The sequence below is a fragment of the Cimex lectularius genome, unplaced genomic scaffold (assembly GCF_000648675.2).
Source record: "Cimex lectularius strain Harlan isolate CLEC.00 unplaced genomic scaffold, Clec_2.1 scaffold5, whole genome shotgun sequence".
NCBI classification, from domain to species: Eukaryota; Metazoa; Arthropoda; class Insecta; order Hemiptera; family Cimicidae; genus Cimex; species Cimex lectularius.
This window is the reverse complement of record NW_019392993.1, coordinates 3,242,699-3,269,241: the sequence shown is the minus strand read 5'-3', so window position 1 is coordinate 3,269,241 and position 26,543 is coordinate 3,242,699. Positions and strand designations below refer to the sequence as shown.

Sequence of the window (26,543 nt, the reverse complement as noted above, 5' to 3'; positions counted from 1 at the left end):
CGCTGCTCTACCATCTGAGCTATCGTGACCTCGATCCGCTCGGACATCAACTCCCCATCTCAACGACACCTTATGAGTTTTCCCTCCTTTCGCCATTTCAATTGTTGTCGAGAATCCAAACCGATTACACGACATTTGAAAAATGGCGAAAGAAGGGAAAACTCATAAGGTGTGGTTGAGAAGGGGAGTTGATGTCTGAGCGGATCGAGGTCACGATAGCTCAGGTGGTAGAGCAGCGGCATATCTAGCCGAAGGTCGTGGGTTCGAATCCCTCTCGTGCCATTAACTTTTTTTCATTTCAACTAAAACCCTTAATTGAATTGTACTGAAATGTTTTTTCTAGCATTCAAGTCTGGTTTGGTCTAATAGCTATTACATATTATTTATATAAATGGGAAACACTTGATTGTGTCACATTTAATTTATATAAATATTTTCCACCATTTTTTCCTACATATTTTTTTTATGTTTTGCAGATCTAAGTTTAAATGTAACTCTTTGTGATTGAATTATGTATTTTTTATTCAAACTTGATGATTCTTTGTCACACTTTTTTACCCACATGTCTTCCCTTCTATGTAATGAATGTACACATAATATTCTATAAAATTAAATTACTTCTGGGGAGCCTCTTGGACAAGGTTGAGAGACATGGCCCTTCCTCATTAATAGACTTAATATTCCATTTTTATACAATAGTTTTCAGTTGCTGACTGTCTTTCATACATGATACTTCAGTTGATAGAGTTTCTACCTATTTTTGTTGCTTCTGTGTACTTGTATTTTTATGAAGATGTCGATCTTAAACTATAACCTGTGGTTGTAGATGAAAACAGTCTTTATAGAATTTATGATTTCATTATTATCGGTGCAGGATCTGCAGGTAATAAATGTATCATGAAGAAATTAATTTAAATTTGTTAGAATAAAATAAACAGTTATAATCAGTACATTTTTGTAAATAATTTTTGCCATAATTTCAAAAAATAGCAGATGCGTTAGCCAAGTGGAAAAAAATTTACACATTAAAGTTACGTATTTATTGTAATGTTTTTTGTTTGTTTTTTTAATTTAAAATTTCAGCTTTAGTTGAGTAAATTTACTCTTTTTATATAGCTTTATGCAGTTAAATAAATAATTTTACAAATAAGATTTATTTTATTTGTTTTGATTGTTTTGTAACTAAATGATGTAAACTTTAGTCTTTCAGTATAGAGTTTTGGCGAATAATTAGACAATCAAAATTTTGTTTTAAGAATTTACATTTCTCTCTCACTCTCTCTCTCTCTCTCACTCTCTCTCTCTCTCTCTCTCACTAACTCTCTCTCTCTCTCACTCTCTCTCACACTAACTCTCTCTCTCACACTCTCTCTCTCTCTCTCTCTCTCTCTTAATTTATTTATTTTTTATTTATTTTTTTTAATAGGAGAATTTGGAAAAAGAATTTACTGGCATCACAGTATCAAGAGATGCAGAATCAATTTGGAATTTAATATTTAAAAAAAAAAGTAAAAAACATTCACAGATACTTCAACAAAATAAAAAAAGTTTTGAGTCCAAAAAGCAGTAGAACAATAAGGGTTACTCATATTACTAATATCAGCATTCATCACTTTGTTGTTTGTCTTCTGTATCAGCTAAAACCATAGAGATTCATTGTTTCCTAGATGCAAAAGCCTACTTCATTCGTTGTTCTTGTCTTCTATATGTGAAGATTCTTGTGATGTGTCCCTCTTTCTAAAATCTGTGGAATAGACTTTTAAAGTGCTAAGGTCTTATATTGGAAAGTTATTCCAGTTTCTAGTTATAACACTCTACTGAAATAATGAACCTGTACTGTAGGCATTCTTATAGAGAACAATTATTTTTAAAATTTTTATGTTAATACTTTTATTGACAGATTATAAAACTTGATGTAATGCAATGTTTTCAATCATTTTTTCGTTAGGATGCATACTTGCCAATAGCTTAAGTGAGATCAGTTATTGGAACATTCTGTTAATTGAAGCAGGTGGAGATGAAAATGCCCTTACTGACTCTCCTTTTCTTACCTTTTACACCCACACAAAAGAGTTTGATTGGGGCTACAACACAACAATCAACAACAGCCAAGGGCTTGCAGAGGTAAAAACCAAACTGCCGGGCAAGTCCAAACGTAATAATAATTTCACATTAAATTACAGCTAGGTCATTGTAACTACCCAAGAGGAAGAGTCCTAGGAGGATCTAGTACAGTCAATGGACTGCTGTATGTTCGTGGTAATCCATACGACTTCGATAATTGGGAAGCGATGGGCAATCATGGCTGGTCTTTTAAGGATGTTCTCCCTTATTTTATCAAACAGGAGAATATGTCAACGACCGATCTCCCGAGGAATGTTCACGGCTTTAATGGCCCTCAAAGTGTACAATTTCAAAGACATGTATCTAAAATAGCAGACTATTACTACAAGGCTGGAGAAGAATTCGGTTTCAAATTCATTGACTACAATGGACTCCACCAGATAGGAATTGGCCCTGCTCAGGTAAACATAAAAATGATTAACTTCTTAATTAATCCCTAAATAATATAAGAAAAAATCCTAACTTTTTGGATTTGCAGTTACATCCCATGTGATTATAAAAAATAGTTGATTACTTGTTGATCAAATTACTAAAATTTACTAAAATTGAAGTATATCTATTTTATAAATAAGCCTAAATTATTATATTACAATTATAATACATATTTATTACATTAGAAGAGAAGAATTATCAGAAAAAGAGAAAGCCTTGTATTATATGATATCATACAGTTATTTGTGGTGTACCTCATGGACATGGTTGAGAGATACAACCCCTTCCCTGTTAATTGACTTAATATTGCACTTTTACACAGGAGTTTTCAGTTGCTGGCTGCCTTTCAGACATGATACTTCAATTGATAGAGTTCCTACCTCTTCTTGTCGCATCGGTCTATTTGTATTTTTACGAAGACGTCGACCCCAAACGAAAACCAGTAGATATTGATGAAAACAGGCTTTCTGGAATTTACGATTTTATTATTGTCGGCGCAGGATCTGCAGGTATTTTGCATTTATTGTGAAGAAATTAATGTTAATTTACTAGAATAAAATAAATAATTATAATTGGAATTTTTCAAATAATTTTTGAAGTACCAGAAGTCCAAAATAATAATGGTAGATGCATTAGTTGCAAGGCAAAAAAAGGTCCAAAATAGGCAAGAAAAATTTACTTGTTAAAGTTAAATATTTACTGTATTGTTTTTAATAATTTATTTAATGTAAATTTCAGCTTTAATTTTTACAGATAAATAATTTTACACTGAAGATTTATTTTATTTACTTGGATTTTGAAACTTAAACTTAACTTTTTTTTTTAATTATGACCTTACCCCTGGGTATTGGCCAAAGAAGGGAAACAGGGAGGGAAGCTAAATAATGTTAGATTTACATTAGATAGTTTTTATATAGATTTATGCAGACAAATATTTTTTATATTGAAGAATTACTTTATTGGAAGTTGTGATTTTCTAACTAAATAACGTAAAATTTACTCTTTATGTACATTTAAGGCAGGCAAAAATATAATTTTACATTGAAGATTTACTTTATTTGGAAGTTTTGATTTTCTATCTAAATAATGTTAAATTGACTCTTTTCATCTAAACCTCCTTTGCATAAATATGCATATTAACTACTGGTTAAGATAAGTAATAAGGATATAAATTTATCGCAGATAAATAAATATTTTAACAGTGAAGATAACATTAAACATTATAACCATATTTTCTATTTTCTGACAATATTTTCTAGCTAAATAATGTAAAAGTTGAACTTAAAAAAATTAAAATTGACACTTTTCATATTACTTTATGGTGAACAATTTTTTTAAAATTAATATAAACTTTATTACAACTAGTATAACAATATGATAATGAAATATAGTATTGCACTAATGATGATTCATATGAAACTTGTGGGGGATCCTATGATCACCATTTAAACACAAACATTAAGTGTGTGCACTGGCCGAAAGTTGTTCAAAAAGTTTGCTTTTGGGAAGGAAGGAATTGAAGATGAGCCACAGTCAAGTAGACCTGGTGTCGTCATTGTCGTTTGGTGCCTTCAATGGTACGTTCTCCTGGCGTTACTGTACAGTATCCAGTTTTTGTCACATGTGACAATCTGATTATTAATTATTATGTCTTTTATCCAGCTATAAAATGTCTCTATTTATAAGGAACCAATTTTCTCACTTCCACATCTTCGAAGTCAATCAATGTCTACCAGGTTCTTCTTCAATCCCCGACCCACACTGTGGCAAGCTCCTGATACGTTTGACTCGCATCAAGTTGTGCGCTGAATTTTGTTTCAGCGCTGAACACAGTGAAAACTTTACATTCTCCCTTGGTCGCCCTAGTACTAAGCTTAAATTCATGTAATAATCATACATGATGTATAGGTTTTGAAGCCACGAGAAAGAAAATATTTTATAATTTACAGTGAACTTTTCAAGAAAGTTCTTCTTATAACTGACACATTATTCTTTTGATATTACATGATGTAATTGAGTCTTTTATCCAGCTTAATCCCCAAATATTGTACTTACTCTTTGACTGCTTCTCTGCAGAGATAAATAAAGGAAGCCAGATATTTTTCTAATATGTAAAAAAACAGACGACTGATGCTTGTTATGGGTTTTGTTTGACATGCCATACTGTATTCCAGTAATCCACTTTCGAGCAAAGGTCAACCTTTTCGTGTGACTCCTCTCCAGTGCTTCAAGACTGTCATCTTTAAAATGTGCAATTACTCATCTTGAGGGAAGTTATGTGTGAAGACATTATTCATGAAGGGTCCTAGTATGTTTCCTTGTGGCATGCACAATTTGATGGGCTGTATTTAGGAGATTGCACCATTTACTGACACAGAAAAAGATCTGTTCGTAGGGTATGATTTAATTACCCTGTACAAAAAATCATGAAAGATTTAAACTTTGCCAGTAGACCAACCATCAAAGGCATACCTCATCAAACCACCCTTTCTGTATCTAAAGACAAACCAGTGCATACTTACTTTCCTTTGAAAATGCCCAGTGTCTGGTACATTATGACTTAATACTTTTATACTGAAATGTTATTCAATTTGGGGATTTTTACATAAATAATATACAAGTTATTCTTTTTTATGTAGATTTATCGCAGTCAAATTGCTATTTTTATACTATACAGTTATTTAAGTTTCTAGTTTTAACATTCTAGTGAAATAATAAAACTAAATAGATATACTGTAGACATTCTTATATTGACAAATTATTTTTAAAATTTTTATATTAATACATGACATGAAATTAGAAATCATATTTTATATTTATCACAAAGTGTAATGAACTTTAAATGTTTTCAATTAATTGTTTTATTAGGATGCGTACTTGCCAATAGATTAAGTGAGATCAGTTATTGGAACATTCTGTTAATCGAAGCAGGAGGAGATGAAAATGCGCTTACTGACTCACCTTTTCTTAACATTTACACCCACACAAAAGAGTTTGATTGGGGCTACAACACAACAATACAGCCAAGAGCTTGCAGAGGTAAAAACAAACCGGCGACCAAGAACAAACATAATAATAATTCCACATTAAATTACAGCTAGGCAAGGCCAATGTAACTACCCAAGAGGAAGAGTCCTAGGAGGATCTAGTACAGTCAACGGACTGATGTATGTTCGTGGTAATCCATACGACTTCGATAATTGGGAAGCGATGGGCAATCATGGCTGGTCGTTTAAGGATGTTCTCCCTTATTTTATCAAACAGGAGAATGTGTCAACGACCGATCTCCCGAGGGATGTTCACGGCTTTAATGGCCCTCAAAGTGTACAATTTCAAAGACATGTATCTAAAATAGCAGACTATTACTACAAGGCTGGAGAAGAATTCGGTTTCAAATTCATTGACTACAATGGACTCCACCAGATAGGAATTGGCCCTGCTCAGGTAAACATAAAAATGATTAACTTCAAATATAATTGATCTATGTTTATACAAATTTTTAGGTGTCAATGGTGGGTTCCACAAGAGCTAGTACTGCAAAGGGCTATCTTAATCCAATTAGAAAGAGAAAAAATCTCCATATAGTAAAACATGCAGAAGTAATGAAGTTGGTTTTTGAAGAAAATACTCTACAGGAGGAAAAAAAGAGAGTTCTAGGTGTAATTTTTAGCCACAAGGGAGTCAAGAAATATGTGGAAGCTTCAAAGGAAGTTATTATTTCTGCTGGAGCTATTAACACACCAAAATTATTAATGCTCTCAGGAATCGGACCTAAAAATCATCTTCGTGGCCTTGGCATACCTGTAATTGCGGATTTACCAGTAGGAAACAATTTACAAGATCATTTGTGTGTACCTGTGTACATGCAAGTGAACAAACATATCGGAATAAGAGATGAAGAAGTGTTTTCAAGAAAAGCAATTATGAGATACACAAAGAATAAGAGTGGGCCACTGACAACAAATGGATACGAAGCGATAGTGTTTGTTAATGTATTCGATCCTAAATCTCTTCTGCAGAACGTTGAATGGTATCTCACATCTTTCAGGATGTTCGTTGCTGAAAATCCAGCAAACATCAAGGAAAATGTTGTCGCCCCTATTGTAATAAATGTTAATCCTTCCAGTATAGGAACAGTCAGACTAAATCCCCTTAAGCCACAAGGACCTCCTTTAATTGATACAAACTATCTTGGGGCAGATGAGGATATGTTGATTCTTAGAGAAGGAATAAGATTACTTTTCGACTTCTTCAGCACACCTACTTTGGCTTCTCTTAAACCACAGATTTACTTTAAAGAATTTGGCAACTGTGTCCAGTTCAAAAATATGATTGATCAGTTAATAGACTGTATTATTACTCAATACTCGGCAACTCTGTACCATCCGGTTGGTACAGCTAAAATGGGTCCAAAATCAGATCTGACTTCAGTAGTCAGCCCTGAACTGATAGTCCATGGATTTGAAAATCTGCGAGTCATTGACGCTTCAATAATGCCAAAGATAACTCGAGGAAATACAAATGCTCCGACAATAATGATTGCTGAAAAAGGAGCTGATATTATTAAATTCAGTTACCATACAAGTACTTCTTAAATGTTATTGTTATAACTAAAACCAAAATATGTTGTGATATTAAAATTTATTCCCTCGTCAGAATCCACATATTGACCCAGCTGCACCGACAAAAACACCAGTTGATGAAGAACCTCTATCATTATCAAGAAGTACAAGATCAGGATGCCAAGTTCGCTTTCCCGGACGCTATATCCAGTTCATTAGCTGACCTAGCCGATGATGGGAGTGGTGTGGGGTAGCATTGTTTCAAGATTACGTGGCTAGAGTACTTGTGAAGTTAAGTGCAAGAAGAAAGAACGTTTGCCTTGGGTATTACTTATATAAATAAATAGTGATACAAATTAGTAGTGTGTGGTTACTAAAATCACCTAAACCCTTACATATCCTTACATACTTAGAGTTAAAATTTGAATTATCTTCAAGTAATTGAGAGTTGTGCTTAATCCCATAGATGTTAATTTGTACCTCAGTATGTGTAAATAAGTCACGTTTTATATTAAAGAATAGTTGTATTATAGGTATATCTGCATATATTTATCGCAAATCCTTTAAAACAGACCATATATTGTTAAGTAATTAATGGAGATAATGTATAAGAGAAAATTAAAAATATTTATGGGTGACCACATTTTTTGCCTCTCAGTGTAAATAATCCAGCCAAAAATGCTTTGAACTATTGCCCAAGCGCCTTCATATCCAACCTTACTATTCCTGCTTCAAAATTTCTATTCTCTTCAAAATTGCAATAGGTCAATATAAACGCCTCCATAAAACCGTTGTACCTCATCCCAACCCTCTGGTCCAATATCTTTCAACCCCCCCCCTCTTATACAATCCTTCAACGATGCCTGAAGCGCCAATGGCCTCATGATTTCCTACATAGTGAGAAATAGTGCTGTGATGGACTATAATCAATGGATTTCTTTTTCACTCTAATATTGTGTGATGTTACAAAATTAATAAAAACAATTAAGTTGCTTGTAGTGCTTTGGCATTGATAACAGAACAATAAATTTATGAACAAATTTGTTTGTATGTAATTAGGTAAAAATATTTCAAAGTGTAATATACGTTATTCCATCCCCACCACCCAAAAAACTGTTTAAAGCAATCTTTCACAGAAACTTTAAAAATATAAAATAATAAAAATGAATAAAGTACTATAAATATTTTTTAATGCAGTCATTTTTTACCTACATCCATTAAATTTAACAAAATTTTCTTTTTGCAATATTAATCTAAATCTTTTTTAGTTGGTCCTAGTTAACCAAAGTGATTATCTAATTGATTTTTTTTTCTAATGTGTGATTGAGATGAATAATTAGTTTCATGAGCAGGACTCAAACCCACAACCTTCGGCTGGATATGCTGGTGCTCTATCCACTTGAGCTGAAGGTCATGGGTTTGAGCACCACTCGTGAATTTTTCATCCCAACCACACTTTACATAAAGATTACAAATCAATTTAATTAATCTAAATAAAATAATCAAACTGCAGCAGAGATTTATCAACCTTGGGGTTCCAGTCTTTTTCCACTGGAAAAAAAAGGAAGTACTTCAAATTTGAATTAAGATCCAGTGTGATTCGGACCCAGGACTCCATAGGGAGACTGTGAAGAGAAAATTTGATTTTAATTCAAAGCAAATATACATTCTACTGAAATGCTTTTTCTAGCATTCAAGTCTGGTTTGGTCTAATAGCTATTACATATTATTTATATAAATGGGAAACACTTGATTGTGTCACAATTAATTTATATAAATATTTTCCACCATTTTTTCCTATATATTTTTTGTTTTGCAGATCTCAGTTTAAATGTAACTCTTTGTGATTGAATTATGTATTTTTTATTCAAGCTTGATGATTCTTTGTCACACTTTCTTACCCACATTTCTTCCCTTCTATGTAATGAATGTACACATAATATTCTATAAAATTAAATTACTTCTGGAGCGCCTCTTGGACACGGTTGAGAGACATGGTCCTTCCTCATTAATATTCCATGTGTATACAATAGTTTTCAGTTACTGACTGTCTTTCACACATGATACTTCAGTTGATAGAGTTTTTACCTATTTTTGTTGCTTCAGTGTACTTGTATTTTTATGAAGATGTCGATCTTAAACTAAAACCAGTGGTTCTGGATGAAAACAGTCTTTATGATTTCATTATTGTCGGTGCAGGATCTGCAGGTAATAAATGTATCATCATGAAGAAATTAATTTAAATTTGTTAGAATAAAATAAACAGTTATAATCAGTGCATTTTTTATATTAAAGTGCAATATATAAGTACAAATTACAATTTTTCATTTCATAAAATCACCGTGTATATTAATTAAATGGATAATACATAATGGAAAAATCTTTAAAATAACATATTAAAGGTAGAGAATTTTTATATTAAAGTACAAAGAACAATTATAGAAATAATATAGGTGTGTATTATACTGTACCCTTTAAGAGCTATTGTATCACAAGTAATATAAGTAGTACATGTATTTTTAACTATAATTTCGTTAAATGAAAGGAAAATATGATAAAAATAATGTTTCCTTGCAGTGCTTAGCATAGTCAATCTGATGCATTATTTTATATTGAAATTTATTCAAATAGAACAAGACAAATCATTTAGTGAGGTGTCGGTGGCCGAACCAGTTTAGCACCATTGTCACGGCGCTCATCACTGTAAAGAAATACTTTTAGTCTCATCTTTGAAAATAAATTATTAATTTAATACTATACAAGGTAGTCTTTTAATATGATGTAAAATATGAATATTAATGTTACGCTTATGTATTTTTATAAATATAGATTTCTGATCATGGATGTAAATTCCCGAACGTCCAAATAAATGTTAATAAATAACGTATTTACTTTATTATTTTAAAAACCAAATGGACATGTTGCCTGACCTTAACCAACAAATTTGAATAAGAGGACTTCTTCCATGTTTTAAGTAAACTACTTTAAATTTTTAGCGTATTCGTTATTGCAGCATCTGGATAGATTTTCATTCCTTCTTAATAATTATTTCCAGTTTTGGACAAAAGTAGGCTTCCTCAATTAATAATAAAATGCTGGGCCGTATAACCAAAATTTATTTTTGACTAAAAAGTAAACAAGAATGGATTAATGGCCAAATTAGTTCTATTTTGAATAGGGAATATATGCTGAATCTAACTTGTTATCTAGTCCATACGGATTAAAAGGATTCTGAGCCATTACTTCATTCTGCTCTTTGCAAAACAGCTGAAGGAGGCGTAACTTAAAAAATGACTTCCTCTGCATTGGTATTCTTCTGAGAGGTTCGAGCAAGCTGAGCAGAAAGTGATAATCCTCGTCAGCATGGAATGTTTGGTTTATCGTCGAAACGACTTCCACTTTTCTTACTTGATTTTTCTTTGACTTTGGCGGATTGTTTTCAGAATTATCAAGGGGCATCAATGGCCTCATAACCCTGTTCTGATTTTGTTTTTTTCTTACCAGAAGGCTTACCAGATCTGTAGTCGACATTTTTTCTTCCCTTGTAATGTCTAAAAAAATATTTATAATTATGTACGTGTATTTTCATGATTATATTCTTAGCCATATACCAAGTTCATCAGCTTTTTTCTCTGATACTGTGATGTGTCCTCTCAGGAATTGCATAATGCTTAAATAAGGCCATTTTGGTTTGATGCCATCTCCAGAGACATGAGACCTTAAATATCTACCCATTTCAACTCTGTATATCTTCTTAAGTGCGTCCCACTTGAACTTAGCATCTTCATCTAGAATTAAAACAGCTTGATATATTGCAGATGCAAAACTTTACATTTTAGAAAAGAACAGAGATAACAAAAGATAAAAAGAAATGTAAAAAATTATAGTTATATTTTTTAAAAATACATTTTGTAAGAACATTACATACAATCCATTATATTTCGTGGTCCGATTGACCAAATAACTTCTTTCAATTAATTAATCTTTATGTAAAGATTGGCTGAAATGAAAAAGTGTCACAATCGGGATTCGAATGTTGTACTTGTTCTAAAGTCATGGGTTCAAAACTCGCTCGTGACACTTTTTCATTTCAATCAATACCTTGCATAAAGATTAATTAATTGAAATTACATACAATGTACATTTATGTTATACACGGTTTTACCTCTGATTTTTTCAGTTTCAACGAGTTTTACTCAATAGTTTAAATTAAAATAAACCATAGAAATGTTAATGAATAATTTACAGGTGAGTCCAAGATTGAGGGCAATCGCTTGCCAAGTGTTTCTCTTTGCCTCTTTGTTTAAATATTCCGGGCTTGTCTTGTCCCATAAAAGGGGTTGCTTTTCTATTTCTCTAATCAATGATATCAGTTCCATCTTAGCGATTTTCTTTGCCTTTAATCATCACATATTTATGCATTTCTGATCAAGAATCAGTTATGTACTTGTAAGCTCTCAACTTACCTTAGACATTGTCCTGAGGTTGTTTTACTAATATAATAATGAATTAATTTCAACAAAAAATTTTGATATTTTTTTTTAGTTTTGCCTTGAACTATAAGAAAAGAGTTAAATAAAAAGTCAGATTGTAACATACCATCTTGATCAGATGTATAGTTTATAAAAATAAAATAAAAACTGTATTATAAAGGTATTGCATTATTATGGAGAGTTTCAGTTTGTGGAAGCTACAATTTCACTGCAGAATATTTTTCATAATTTAGTCTTCCATGATATTTTACTCTAGATACCTTCTTATTTTTTGTTTTATAGGCTCCATGATAAACAGGATGGTGTGTGAAATGCCAGCCAAACATATATGTCTTTTATATGTGACTTTTAATATACTTGTTTCTCAACCTAAAACTGATAACCCCACAGAACAACTACTGACTTCAGCAAAATGGTTCTCAAAAGTAAGTTCCTCACCTAGTAGATCTGGCCTTAACACGTTCACAGAAAGACCTATTTCATTTGACTTGTTCAGGTGAATATTTTTGAGTAATTTGAGAAAACTGAGAGCTTGATGACACTGGCTTGTATCCGCGTGGTGAAACCATCACTGATGTCTCCATTGTGGCATAAAAGTTTGTAGTTTGGATTTTTAAGGAACAACCAGCATGCCAGACTTCACAGATTTGTGCTATCTATGTACAATCCGGATTTCAAGCATTAAATCCATTAAACTAAAAACCCCATTAAATTTAAATTAAAGGTTTTCGTTGCATGCCATACATTGGTGAACTATAGGAAAAAGTTCAAAAAGGAAAAATTCTTTAACAAGGTTTTAGAGGTGCTGTGAATCAATACCCGAAACAATTGTAGTACTGTTTTGCAGATTGTAAATTTTTTTTTGACATTAGGTTGGAGTGACATAAGTTTGTATAGTAGACCATCGTTTCAGTCATGTACGCTGATCCTCTTAGTTAAGCATGAGTCTACGTGGAACCAAGGCAGCAGACAGATTTGGAGATAGGAATGTTATTGAGTTTTGAGAGATTTGCTTCGATGTGTAAATGACATGGATGCATTTGCATTCATTCATCTAAATTTTCCATTGTCTACACCAGTCTGTCTCTACATATTTTCTAAAACAACCATAGCATCGGGGTCAGAGGATAGCACTCTCCCTCCCATGGCATAGTTATTTGGAATTTTGGTGTTACCTGTTTCGTGTCAGACCCTACAGAATTAAGTAGAGGTACGGTATGGATGAACACACTTTAATTTATACAAGAGACCCTTGTACCACATCAAGGAAAGCTCCTATGAAATACTTTTCAAGGAAGGACATGGTCTGAAACACTTGATGGACAGTGGAATGTGAAGGTCCGAAGTCATCGAATATAATGTACAATATGCTGCAAGTGCCTTTAATCAGTTCTATAGGAATAGAAATGACGATTGTATTAATCATGGACAGTGGAATAGTGGGCGTGAACTTATGAGAGAAAGTTAGAGTTTAAATTTTGGCGTCTTTTAAGATTTTTTAAAAATACTTTGGTCATGATATGAAGTGAACTAATTGGACAATATGATGAGGCTTTTTGAACTGGTTTGCCATCTATTTCAGGAAGAGCACGATGGCCAAATATTTCCAGAGTAAGGGTAAATGGGTAGTGCAGAATATACAATGATCAAACTATACGTTTGCTTTAGTTGACCGCATATACAGTTGTTCCCCAGATGTCCATAATTCATATGAACTTTGGTCTCTTGTTTAATCATTGTCATTTAGTTCCAAATCCTTTCTTGACACATTTTCCTATCTGTGAAGTAGTAAATAAAATTGTTTTATGCAACCCAGTAAGCAGGTGTGGCGTTAACATTACACGCGTGGATCATCATCATTTAGGTTTGGAATAAAAACAAAATTGTTATTTTACTTAAATAAAAAGACATTTATTATCATTATATGGTATAAGGATATTATTTTTTGTAATATGGTAGCCAAGTCAAAAAGTTTTTTGTTTACAATACCAAAATATTGAAGACTAATAAAGAATGTGAAGTCCAAGAGATCTGAAAAAAGAGAAAACACTTCAAATTAATAAAATATGTTATGCTAAATATGTTGTTGTTACTGTCATTGAATAAGAAGAATCTTTTAAATGAAATTTTTCATTTAATACTTCAAAATAAAGCGTTAAGGACATGTGAGATATCAATATTTTAGACAACATACCATTCTGTTAAAACAGCAAAATCTGAAATTGTGATTAAGAACAAAATTTATCCAATAAGTTGTATTCTATCTGGGAGCATTACTGTGATAGCAGAGGTCATGTTTAGGGGCGGAAAAAAAAGAAACCAAAAGTTGAAGAAATTAATAACTACCCAAAATACATTTAAAACTGTAAACGTAGTAGAGTACCAGGTACCAGCATTTATTTATTTTTAAATAGTTGAAACAGTTTGATTTTATTTACTTACATTTTGTTGATCTGATTTGATGCCAAAAGAATCTTATAGATAGGATAACAAACAGCAACAAGGGTTTTATAATAAACTAATAAACATTAGTTTACCACATTTACCACTAATAATCAACAAACAGTAATGCTAATAGCAAATATAAAAAATCAAACATGCAGACACTTATCTAATAAATGTATATTTTTGAAAGATATTTGATTCCCCATTTTTTAAAATTATGTTACTCATTTTTTTATTAATACCTATATAAAAATATTGTTTTGAAAAATAAAATAAAATTTATCATACAAATTTAGTGTGGTAAATTTTTTTTTTAGCACTGGCACTCTACTGCTTTTAAAATATTGCGCTAGTAACAATAAAGGTTTTATTAATCGCCCAACCCTTAATATAAAAGAAGTTTTTTTTTTTAATTTTTAATAGAGCGAAAAGATAGAAAAAGTAAACCGGTGAGAGTGAGATATGGTTGATCAGAAATGCAAGATGGAAATCGCCTAGCTCCTAGAAGTGCCATTCTCGATCAGTGCACTTTTAGTTTCTTTCTACCATCAAACTGTCTTACTACAATTTCACCAAAAGAATTTTTGCAATTTTCCTTACCTTAAATGTGTCTGGCAAAGCAGGTCAATTAAATGACTGTAGAAAGAAAGTAAAAGTAATTGCAGCAAAATATTGAAATGACCCCAAATTTTCTTCTAGGAGCATAAAAAAATGCCCGATGTCAAATTTTTCATGGCCCCAAAAACAAATGAAACATTTAAAATTAAGTTAATAAAAAATCCAAATGATTATAATAATTTTGTTTGTTTGTTTTATTAATTGCCTTCACTCGCTCTCTCTCCCTCTCTCTCAATCTCTCTCCTCTCGTTCTTATTTTTTAAAGAGACGTTTTTTCTTTATTTTTTTCTCTCTTTTTAATGAATTTAAAACCGGTTCAATACTGGACAGCAACTCTGGTTCTGCGGACAGGAAACAGCAAACGGACAGGAAGTCGTAATATCAACTGCTTTCTACACTGAGTCTGCTTGTCGGTTACAACTCTCTGTCTGCACTTTTCAAAGCCCCCGCCTCTCCCTTTCTCTCTCTCTCTCTCATCATTACACCTCACTTGCCTGTTCCCCAAAATATATATGTTAGTCAATTCATCCAGCCCAATAAAAATACATATTGTTTGTTTGGGAAAAAATTATTATAATAATAACAAAAAGGTTTTTGTTTGGCTTACAAAATAAAAAAATAAAATAAATAAAACTAAAATAATGTTTTAACAAAAAAACACTATTAAAGATAACTATTTTAGTGATTTAAAAAAAAGCAAACAACAAATTTATTAACAGCACACAAAGGCTTAATGAACCTACTAAGTTATGATACATTAAAAAAAATACACTTTGTTAGTAAGCTTAACTATCTGAGGGATCTAAAGTTTACTAATTATTTTATGTATTAAATAAAGAATACAGAACATACCGATAGTTAAGCCAACTTGGTAAATATGAATGTTGTGTTGTGTATCTTGTACTGCGCAAACAAATACGAGTACGTTTATGTGTCGGGAAAAAAATTATGTTCTGCAAGGTTTAACTGTCTTGTAGGGAAATGAAAAGATTTTCTTTAAAAACCAAACAAATTGGGAATTCAGAAATGACATTCTGAAACCAATTATAAAAATGGAAAACACACTTTGATGATTTCTTAAGTCAAAGTCATTGGTTCATTTTTATTTTTCAAAAGGACAAGGGGGAAAAGTTCTGATTTAAAGTAGTGTGCACCTTTTATTTGCAAGTGTTGTGTATGTATAAAAGTATTTAACTAAGTATATTAAAACAAATTTCCTGCAAGGTAACTTGCAAGTACAAGGTTTTAAGTATATGTTTCTTCTTGAGGGGAGAAAAAAAGAGTAAATTATTGTTTAAACACTCAGACACTCACCTTAAGCAAATATTAAAACAGGCATCACGTTTATTTCATAATAAAATCAATGATGATAGGATCCTTTTATCTGTAAGGAATAACAATTTCTCATTAATAACAGAACAAGAAAAACCATAAATTTTGTAGAGCAAATAAATATTAAATTTTTATATAAAATTTTTTTATATAAAAAGGTCTTCATTGAGATGAAAAAGTTAGTGACACAATCAGGATTGGAACCCACGACCTTCAGCTTAATAAGCAACTGCTTTGACCACTTGAGCTATCGTGTCTTCAATCCACTTAGACTCCTCACTTCAACCTACATTCTAGAATTTTCCCTTCTTTTTGCCATATTTTCAATTAAACTTTTTCGTCTCAACCAAGACCTTAGATAAAAAAATATAATCAATTGAAATAATTAATACAGTCAGTTATGTCTACTAAACATATATGGTTTATACTGAAAGAAATAATTATTTTCCTTCATATCATAAATTGTCAAATTGTAAAAGTCAAATCCTGATTTGAAAATAGAGCAAAAAGAGGGAACAATTAAAAAGGTCAAGATAAGGAGTTGGTGTACAAGTGGAATGAAGTCACAATAGCTCATTCATGTGGTTAGAGCAGCAGCATATTGAGCTAAAGGTTGTAAGTTCAAATACACCCACTTTTTCATTTTAACCAAAACCCTATTTAAAAACACCACATTATATAAAAAGGTTAATTAATTGAAATAATTAATGCAGTCTTTTAGTTAAGACTACTACATGCATAATGTAAACATAAATATTAAAAATTGAAGAAAAAAGAAAAAAAATATTCTGTGCAACTTTGAAAAACGGTTTAGGAAAAACTTCGAAATTTTTAAAAAGGCAAATCAGAGCCAACAAGCATAATTTTCATAAGTTGTATTGTACATTGATAAAATTTACAATTATTGCCACCAGTTGTGTTACTGTAAAATGACAAAACAAATAGTTATCCATTAAAATGCAACATACTCAAGACTTGTCAAACTGTAAAATATATTTGAAAGGTAAGCTTAGCTATTTTATTATTTAAATCAAATTTATAAATGTTGCTGAAACGAAAGAAGAAAAGATTAAAATAATCGTATTTTATTTGAACTGTAACAAATCTTTTCATCTTAAATTCCATTGTTTGTAATATATCACCTACCATAAAATGTATAAATACAGTTAAATCATTAAAAAGTAACCAATAAAAAGCTTTAAAAAATAATAAATAAGCAAATGTAATTAAAAAGAAGAAGCAGCCCACAGAAAGGGGAAAAGTTAACAATAGGTATAACTTACGGGTACTAGTTTCCGTGTTCACAACGCCTAGTGATCTCTCTTATCTTGCTTTCTTGTTTGTACTGTAAGGAACAACTAATTATTAATTTTCAAGTATTGCAGGGTCCATTTGAAAACTAGTACCCGATAATTTTCTAAGAGAGGAAATATCATTAGAGACATTATAATCCATTAAAATAATAATCGGTATATTCAAAATTTAAGTCATTTTTTCAATTTTGAGCTTTTTTTTAAAATAATCTGTAACTACCTGGATCTAGAACGTGATCTGGAATGTGATCGTGACCTCCCCCTTGAGCTCTTGCTGTCGGACCTCGAACGAGAGCGTGATCTAGAGTAAGAACGCCTTCGTGAACGAGAGCGTGATCTTGACCTACTTCTGGACCTCCTTCTAGAACAAAATTTTCAAACAGGTTAACCTGCGTTTTGGCTGAAAAAAATGCACCAAGTGCAATTGCATTCCCCAAATAGTTAACGTTCATCACAAAGTTGACAAAATTACTTCTAAGTATTCAATAGAACTAAGAAAAAGAATGGTTTAGAATGGCGAGATTTTACTTTCTATGTTTTAAGTTCTGTAAAACGCTTTTGGTTTAGAAGGTATTGCTTTTGTTTTCAAGTTGTTTTCAATCATCTTGATTGGACTTTCCTAGCTTACTTTGCCATTTTCAGTTTAGCAATCTTACAATGAATCTTACAGAACAAAACAGTTGGAAATACAGACCGGAATGGGCAAAAATTACAAATAAGAAATTTTCCAATTAATAAATTAATAATAGTATTCAGCATGGCAGTGCACATCCAATAAAAGAATAATGCAGAAACATAAAAAAAATGTTGAAGTAATGTCTAAATTGTATCTGTATCTATATTTTCCTTTCTTTGCCCAGTCTCTCTAGCATATGATAACGTGGTGGTAGGGGTAGGGGTACTTAATTGTTCGAGTGAACAGAAGGCTATAGGCCCATTACTGATTGTCCTGATCGCATTTCTCTGAGCACTGTCTCAGAAGTATTAGGTAAGTAAGAGAGGTGGTGGCTGAGAGGATACAAACCTATGTATAACAGTACTAAAAACTTTGTTAAACCTCCACTGGAAACAGACAAACAAGGAGAAGTTAAGAAAAGCTCATTTAGGCTCCAAAAACAAGCAAATTGGATGGAAATTCAACAATTCAGGCTCACCACTTAATTAATAAAATCAGAGATACCCATTCTTAGAAATGGGGACTCACTATATGACCCCGGAAACATTCTTTACATGATCCTATAAAGTCTCAACAGACTATGAAGTAGAGAAACTCAGATGAAGAAGGAGAGAAACACATACAATGATATGGTATACAGATGACTCCAAAACAAACGAAGGAACTGGTTCGGGTGTTTTTGTTCAAGTTCAAAATATGAGCGATCAAACTCATTTGGGAAGTACACTTCGGCCTTATGAACAGAAATAAATCAATGCTTGTGCCCTATACAATCTTAAAAGAGGTTACACAGGCAAAATAAAATCCTCATAAGATTGGATAGCCAAACAGCTATTAAAGCATTAGCATGTAAAAAAATAACATCGAAACTAGCCAGTGAATGCATCCAAAATCTCCAAAACCTGGGGAAACACATCAACCTGATATCTTTGGTGCTAGGAAATGAAGAAATTTTGGGTGTCAGAAAAAAAAAAAAAACAGGCCCAAGAGGTCTGCGTGACTGTAAGCCCTGAAACTATTCTTGGGTTAACAAAAGCTAATACAGAATCCTCCATCACAGATTGGATCCAAACAAATCAAAAAGAGAATTGGATTAACTCTAGAGGTAAACTTGTGTTAAAACAACCCTTGCCGAGACTGCCAAATTCACTGCAACAAATGGAGAGAGCCGGACTCAGTGGATGATACGACTATTAACCTGTCACTGTCACCTGAGAAAGCACATCTACACAACTTGGGTATACTCAATAATGATTCAATTTGTAGATTATGCAATGAGGAGAAAAAAACAGTCAGACATATCTTCTTTGTGAAAATATTTTGATTTGAAAAGGTTGACAAATGACAATTGCAATAAAAGGCGAGACTTATTTGCTTACTCTCATGCAAATATGGTGAAGATGATTAAATAGATTTTAATACTGTGAACGTTTTAAAACTATTTTCTAACTATAAAACTATAAAAAACAATCTCAATCTAGTTTCTACTCGTATTGAATTATTTACTCAAGGATTAGTTTTCCTAGTATTAATTGAGGATATGGCTTTTTGTACGATGTACCTGATTACCTGACAAGATTAAAAATAAATGCTAAAAAAATAAATAAATGATTAAAAATCCACCGAATGCTCAGCACTGCTCAAAAAGTTGTTTTTACTCCATATGATCTCTAAATATCTTATCACTCAAACTTAATTTGCTGCAGGTCCATAAACATCCAAAACAATATATTTTTTCTTTATAATTTTTGAATTTTACTTTATTAGCTGTATTTGATAGTAGGTCAAACATTTCAATAAAATTGGCTCGATTAATTTTTATATCAAATACATATTTTTCCCCCCAATTTTTTTTTCTTTTTTGACATCCCTAATAATGATGGCTTAACTTGGCAGTTGTATGAATCAACTTAATTAGGTGTTTATTTTATTTTTTCAATGTGTGCCCATCAAGCACATTGCGCCCGACAGATTAAAAAATTGAAATGTTTGGGCAAACTTTCTACTCCAGTTTAACTAAATGAAAATGGCATGACAGTCAAATGTTTTACCATATTTGTTTTAAAGATAATTTATCGTCCTTACATAATGTTACACTATTCAGTAAAATGTGCCACTAAGAATAAGGACGTGGTGTTGTTGCAAGCATGAAACCATGCCCAATTTAATTTTTTTTTTTTTAGTTAGCTGTTGACCAGACCAGACAGGACTTGCTGGCTCAAAGCCAAACATCGAATCCGGTTAAATATAAATACTTTATAAAACGATACGGCTTTTAAGAAAATATACCTTCGACGGTTGGATCTTCCTCCACGGCGGTACGGCGAACTGGGACGTCCGTACCTCGCCATTTGTACCCTCAGCTCCCTTCCATCCAGCATGCGGCCGTCCATCGCGTCCAACGCGTCCTCGGCATCCCTTTTGTCATAAAACCTGCGGTGAAAAATTTTGTTAGCCAAGATGAAAAAAAGGCGTCGAACGACAAGGTTAAAAGTCTTGATATTTTTTTCGAGTGGGCGTTGGTATGGGACTGACCGTACAAAAGCGAAACCCCGGCTTTCCCTCGTGAACCTGTCCCTGGGTATGTAAATGTCTCCGACTTCACCGCATCTTTCGAAAACACGCCTCAGGTCGTCAGGCGTAGTGCGGTACGTCAGGTTGTCGACTTTGAGCGAAACCATGCCGTCGATGCGCGGCGGTGGCCGTCCGTAACTCATCTCTGCACGTTTTAAGAGCCGCCTCCAAAAGTGGTCGTTAACTTTAAGAACTCACAGATTCTCCTCTCGACCCGGTTCAGACGAAACGAGCAGTGGAACGGAGTCGACTGTACGTTGGAGTGAACTTCTAAGATGGCGGAAGCTTGGGTTCCGGGCTCCCCAACTGGACTTTCTAACAACTAAAGTTTTCAAGTGGGGGGAACTCTAAAGATAAACTCTTACGACAATCGCAGTGAGCGGCCCGGCATATTTTAAAGTTCAAACCATGGAATAACACAACATCAATTTATAAGACAATTATTCTTTCCTCTACAAAGTTCTTATATTTTTACCCTTCAAAAAACGCTTTATTCAATCACTGACAACAAGATTTCTGCTTTTTCTATAAATACTTTTAAAAGTTCTTTTTTACTTCAAAGAACATCAGGTGGAAATACCCAGTTATAAAGTTATCAATACAATTTATCGCCTTAAGGCATTCACAAATATCCATCTAAAAACTGGCTAAAATTGTTATAGCAAACTTTATTTTTATAAAAACGTGTATTATTAAAAAAAAAAATAAACATTTTTAAATTATAATTATCAACTATATTGAGCAGATTGTTTGCAGCAGGGAGCATCATTGTCTATTGATAGAAAAAATACTTAGCTCTCCAACTCTTGAGAGAAGATAGAACAAAATATTATTATTTTTTAAAAAATCGATATTACTTTTTGTCAAAAAATTAGTAATAGGAGACTATAGATGTTAATTTTGTCTTATTCTAGTCCTATAAATTAAAGAATGAAACATTTATCTAATTAAATCACTGACAAAAAGATTTATGCTTTTTCTATAAATACTTGTAAAAACTCTTTTTTTTCTTTTTAGCATTTTTCAGCCAATTTAAACTCTTTTTTCAACCAAATTAAATCATTTTTCAACTGTATTTAAATCATCAAAATTGTGAAGGTTGGGTGTTAAAAACCTGTTAAGACCAAGTAAATGAAAGAAAATTGTTATGAAAAATATTGTACATTAATATTTGATCGATATCGAACATTATGAAAGATTATTCTTTTTATCTAAGGTTTTTGGTTGAGATGAAAAATTAGTCTCACAAGCAGGATTCAAACCCAAATCGGCTCAATACACCGCTGCTCCAACCACTTGAGCTATCGTGACTTTGATACCCTCGGACACCAAAAACCTTACATAAAAAGTATAATTAATTGTTGCAATAAATATGACCAATTATTACCACTAAGCAAATATAGATTAATTTAATAATTGCAAAAAGAGGGAACTTCAAAAGGATGAAGGTTGAGATGAAGAGTTGGATTCCGAGGGGGATCGAAGTAATGATAGCTCAAGTGGTTAAAGCAGTGTCGTATTGAGCCAAAGGTCATGGGTTCAAATCCCACTCGTGGCACTAATTTTTCATCTCAACCAAAAGCCTTAGATAAAAAGAATAATTAAATGGAATAATTAATATGGTCAATTATGACCACTATGTAAATATGGATTAATTGTGTTGTTAAATATCTTTAAAAAAATTAATTAGTTAACATTTATCATTTCTTGTATTTGCTTGTTGTCACTTTTGACAACAACCTCCATCACTACATCATTACGATTACGACTGTTGAATGATCCTATCATGAATTTATTTTTAATTTATAATTGCCACAAAGATGAGCAGATCTCATGCTCACAACAGGGAACATTATTGCCCACTGATTGGAATGACAACTCTCCAACCCATGGGAGACGATAGAAAAAAATGAGATCTTTAAAATAATTAAAATAAATAAATAACAATCTCATTCAAATCACAACTATACTTTCTTATAGGATATTACTTTCCTCTCATTCTAGTCCTATAAATCAAGAATGAAACGTTGTTCTAATTAAATCATTGATAACAAGATTTATGCTTTTTCTACAAATACATGTAAAAGCTCGTTATCTTTTCATTAAAGAAAAACCTTGTTAAAAGAAACCTTGTTTAAATGCTAACAACAGAGAAGATAGCCTACTGAGTGAAAAGATACTGGTATGATAAAACAAATGAGATCTTTAAAATAAAATAAACATTTCATCTGACACAGAAATATTTCTATAAATTCTAGTCCTATAAATCTAAAGATAAATTTCTTCTAATGATGATAGCAGCCTGGCATCTTTAAAGTTCAAACCATTAAAAAACAATCTAACTTAATTTACAAGGTACTTTTTCCACTGCGAAGTTGGTTTTTTTTTTTTTTAATTATTTATAATAAGACTAAAGTTTTCATGAGAATCTCCGGAGTAGTGAAATTGTCAGTGAGCCACTTAAAAGAGCCACAACACTATCACCAGTGCATCCAACGGCCTATCAACTACAGCTCTACGCTTAGTTTTACCCTTTAGCTATTTCATTACCTTAAATTATTTTACATATTTTCTAGTATAAGTTGACTATCATCATCCCTCCCTTATTCCCCTTCCATTGTACCCTGTGTCTGTGACTGAATTATGAGTGAAATACTTGATTTCTTGACTTAATGGCAAAACGAATCTCAACCCATGAATAGTATAGCTTCTTAGTCCTACTTGCCATTGTATTTTTAGATTTCATATATCGCCCAAAAATTCTTTTTTTTTTTTTTTTTTGCATTGCCAGTAAGAAAAAATTTTTTTGGTTGTGAACTACTTTCATACAAAGTGAACCCAGGTGAAACAGACATGCATGACACATTTCTTCCTTGTAATCTTGTGCACTGCATCCACCAGATCAAAGTGTGATAACTTGACTATCATCCCTCCCTTAGTCTTCCTCCCTAATAGCCTAAGCCTTCAAAAGTCTAAGGCTGAATGTTCATACGTCCGTTTCTGGACTTACACAGGAAAATAGCCTAAGCCTGTGACTCCTATGGCATTGTGAATTAAATAATTTATTTTTGAATTGACCCATGGCAAGGCGAATTGCATTTCAACCCACGACTAGCCCTACTGGCCATTATACTTTTGAAATTCATGAATTACACAAAAGTTCCTTTTCTTACATTACCTATAAGAAATTAACATTTTTTTAAGTGGCCAATACTAGAAAGAATCTATGTGCAAACCCAGGTTATAATGACTTCTGACAACATGCATGCCTACCTCTTTGGTATGAAAACAATTTAGTTTTTAAATAACAATTTTAACATATTGACTGCAATCCTGTCAGGCCTTTTAATTGGTTTAAAATTACAGCAGACAAAGCCTGGAGAAATCGGCCTGCATCAGTACAGAAGGAGGGGTGTTGACAACTGCTGTCAAGGTATTAGTTCAGTGAAGAGACATTCCGTGTGAAAGCTACCAGAGCTAATTGCTTAGTAACTATAAATGTCCGGCTTGGAAGGTACGAAGCTTCCTTATGTACCATTGTAATTGATATTTAGGGATATTACTTCTTTGTATGTGTTTAATTTAAAAAAATAATTATTGGCAACGTTTTACTAACAACCACCTGATACGTAGCAGTTTCACCTATTAATGTCGTATGTTATGTTAACCGTCAGATTTACCTGACAAATGCGAATCCCCTGCTTTCTCTGGTGAATCTGTCTTTAGGTATGTAGACGTCTCCAACGTGACCGTACTTGCCGAAGATGAGCTTTAGGTCGTCACAAGTCGTCCGGTAGGTTATGTTGCCGACTTTAAGGGAAATCATAGCTTCGAGCCTGGCCGTGTTCCTACCATAACTCATAATTATACGTGAAAAAAAGGTCGGCCACCGGGATTGAGAGGGTTGTAAGGTAGACCCGATCGAACCCTCTAGCCCATCAAGAGCACCGGCCACCGGTCCCACAAAAAGAAAGTCGTATTTTTTTCAATTTGGCCGTTTGTCTTTTAGCTCATTTCACACTCGGGACACGTTCTGAGCTGGAAAAGGCGATTAACGACAAAACAGTGACAAAGGAAACTCCTTATTGCCTGTTAGAATCCTCACAGGAGCAAGTTTTGATTAGCCCTCTAAAACTCGATGGGAAATCGAGCATGGACATTGCTTTGATCAGCATCGATTAGGAAAGAAAACAGTAAAATCAATTACAAAAACTGACGTCACGAATAAGAAAATCCATACAATAATTATATATTTCATACAGCAGATTATAAATTTAGCAACCTCTTAGCAGGAATCATCATCATTTCATAATATTACTACTTAAAAACATTTTCTTACAAGTTATCAAATGTTTCAAACTATATGTGGTATAACACTGTCCCTCAGGGATCACACTTCAGCCCCTCTCTATTTAACATTTTCATTGACAATGGTATGTCAAAGACATCTGCCCTTAATGAAACGCACATACTCCCATTCGCAGACGAACTCAAAATATTTCACAAAATCCTTTCTGAATCTGTCTGCATTTAGTTACAGTTCAAACTAATTAACCTGGAAAAGAGATACATCAACAACCACACTACTCCACAAAAAATGTGTCGCATTTTGAAATTTTGATACTTTTTATGGTCTTGCTTTTTCAGTAATATTAACGCCAATATTTTTTATAATTATTTAAATAAAAATATAAAAAATTATTTTATATTTATTTAAAGATTTAGTTAGTATGAAAATAAAACAAAAAATGAATTAAAAAATAAAAAGAGTCTCTCAACATGACACGCACAATTACACAGAAGACAAACACTTTGAGCCCTGAAGATGATCTCAATAAAGATCGAAACGTTGGCACGATAAAAAAAAATGTTTTTCTGAAACCTACATCACACCAGACCGCATCTCACGATTTCTGAATAATTATCGACTAATGGTCACTACTCACCACACATTATTTACAAAATTTAATTATAATACAAATTATTTAAAATTTAGTGGAAACTCGTAATAAACTTCCTTTACATCGTGACACTTTTTTCCTTTCCTTGAGTCGATTTAAACATTTTTTTTTTTTAAATATTGATCACGGTAATTGTGTTTGATTTGTTTGTATATTTTGTTGTTTTCATCATACTTTTATCATTCCTTATTATTTCCTTTTTATTTATTTATATATTACTGTTAATTTTTATCATTCCTTCTCACTTATTTTACATTTTTATACACATAAGTATTATGTCATAATACTTACAATATTTTATTTGTGTTTGTTATGTTAAATATGTCCATATTTGTAATTATTGTTAAATTAATATTACTATTTATGTCGTGTAATCGGATTGGATTCTCGACGACCATTACTATTTATGTTTCAATTATTACTTATTACTTATAAATATTTTAAACTCTCAGAAAACTTAACCGGGTATATTTTCCCATATAAATTAATAAATATTTAAACCTTTAACCTCCTTGAGGAATTCTATCCCAAATCTCAATTAATGTAACTTTCAGCTCAGCTTAAGTTGTAAGTGTTAATTCTTTATTTTACCAAATGCAAGAGCTTGTCCCAACATGGTTCAAATCAAGGATGTAGTCTGGCCTTCTTAAAGTGTAAATATTGACATCTCGAAGGTACTGCATAACGCTGGTGGCAACAGTTGGTCTTGGCCAATGAAAGTTCGATGATTGGCTCTGAACTCTTTTGTGACATACCAAACTTCTAACAACATAGATCAATCAGGCAATGGTTAATGTAGCCAAGTACAGTGGCATGCAAAAAGTTCATTTAAAGACCTTCCCAGAAACTAAGGGCAGAACTACTAAAACTAGGATGTGTTAGGACTGTTAGGAATAGCTGGGCTGCTAAATGGAAAATGTAGCCAAGGACAGAAGCACGTAAAAAAGTTCATCAAAAGACCATCGGTGACAAGAGCAATACTACTAAATCTAGGAGGGCTGCTACCTGGACAC

General features: G+C 32.5%; 4 protein-coding genes across 16 annotated transcripts; 2 read left to right on the top strand and 2 right to left on the bottom strand.

Moving 5' to 3' along the window:
- The first annotated feature begins 1,723 nt into the window (after nucleotides 1-1,723).
- On the top strand, nucleotides 1,724-2,617 carry LOC106673685 (glucose dehydrogenase [FAD, quinone]-like). Its single transcript, XM_014405871.2, has 3 exons — nucleotides 1,724-2,124; nucleotides 2,184-2,525; nucleotides 2,603-2,617. The coding sequence occupies exons 1-3, from the start codon at nucleotides 1,924-1,926 to the stop codon at nucleotides 2,615-2,617; spliced, it is 558 nt and encodes a 185-aa protein (XP_014261357.2). The 5' UTR covers nucleotides 1,724-1,923.
- A 90-nt stretch (nucleotides 2,618-2,707) lies between these two features.
- On the top strand, nucleotides 2,708-7,477 carry LOC106666277 (L-sorbose 1-dehydrogenase-like). Of its 2 annotated transcripts, none has more exons than XM_024229685.1 (5): nucleotides 2,708-3,065; nucleotides 5,425-5,595; nucleotides 5,654-6,000; nucleotides 6,060-7,140; nucleotides 7,213-7,477. In XM_024229685.1, exons 1-5 carry the CDS (start codon nucleotides 2,909-2,911, stop codon nucleotides 7,224-7,226), a joined length of 1,770 nt encoding a protein of 589 aa, XP_024085453.1. In that variant the 5' UTR covers nucleotides 2,708-2,908; the 3' UTR covers nucleotides 7,227-7,477. The 2 variants fall into 2 exon arrangements, with proteins under 2 accessions (XP_024085453.1, XP_024085454.1); XM_024229686.1 differs by lacking the exon at nucleotides 2,708-3,065 and adding an exon at nucleotides 4,771-4,864.
- A 2,517-nt stretch (nucleotides 7,478-9,994) lies between these two features.
- LOC106666195 lies at nucleotides 9,995-12,111 on the bottom strand. Of its 2 annotated transcripts, XM_014393206.2 has the most exons (5): nucleotides 11,585-12,111; nucleotides 11,365-11,515; nucleotides 10,730-10,906; nucleotides 10,318-10,669; nucleotides 9,995-10,243 (listed from the first exon to the last, which is right to left on the bottom strand). In XM_014393206.2, the coding sequence occupies exons 1-5, from the start codon at nucleotides 11,591-11,593 to the stop codon at nucleotides 10,234-10,236; spliced, it is 699 nt and encodes a 232-aa protein (XP_014248692.1). In that variant the 5' UTR covers nucleotides 11,594-12,111; the 3' UTR covers nucleotides 9,995-10,233. The 2 variants fall into 2 exon arrangements, with proteins under 2 accessions (XP_014248692.1, XP_014248691.1); XM_014393205.2 differs by lacking the exon at nucleotides 9,995-10,243 and having other exon boundaries at nucleotides 10,262-10,669.
- A 1,414-nt stretch (nucleotides 12,112-13,525) lies between these two features.
- Nucleotides 13,526-24,709, bottom strand: LOC106666196 (serine/arginine-rich splicing factor 2). 11 transcript variants are annotated; one of them, XM_024229658.1, is made up of 6 exons: nucleotides 24,250-24,709; nucleotides 20,285-20,428; nucleotides 17,540-17,680; nucleotides 17,290-17,364; nucleotides 15,989-16,058; nucleotides 13,526-13,642 (listed from the first exon to the last, which is right to left on the bottom strand). In XM_024229658.1, the coding sequence occupies exons 1-4, from the start codon at nucleotides 24,429-24,431 to the stop codon at nucleotides 17,295-17,297; spliced, it is 537 nt and encodes a 178-aa protein (XP_024085426.1). In that variant the 5' UTR covers nucleotides 24,432-24,709; the 3' UTR covers nucleotides 13,526-13,642; nucleotides 15,989-16,058; nucleotides 17,290-17,294. The 11 variants fall into 11 exon arrangements, with proteins under 11 accessions (XP_024085426.1, XP_024085428.1, XP_024085424.1 ...); XM_024229656.1 differs by lacking the exon at nucleotides 24,250-24,709 and adding an exon at nucleotides 20,531-20,890 and having other exon boundaries at nucleotides 13,527-13,642; XM_024229659.1 differs by lacking the exon at nucleotides 24,250-24,709 and adding an exon at nucleotides 20,531-20,890 and having other exon boundaries at nucleotides 13,528-13,642; nucleotides 17,540-17,677.
- Between the last annotated feature and the right edge of the window lie 1,834 nt (nucleotides 24,710-26,543).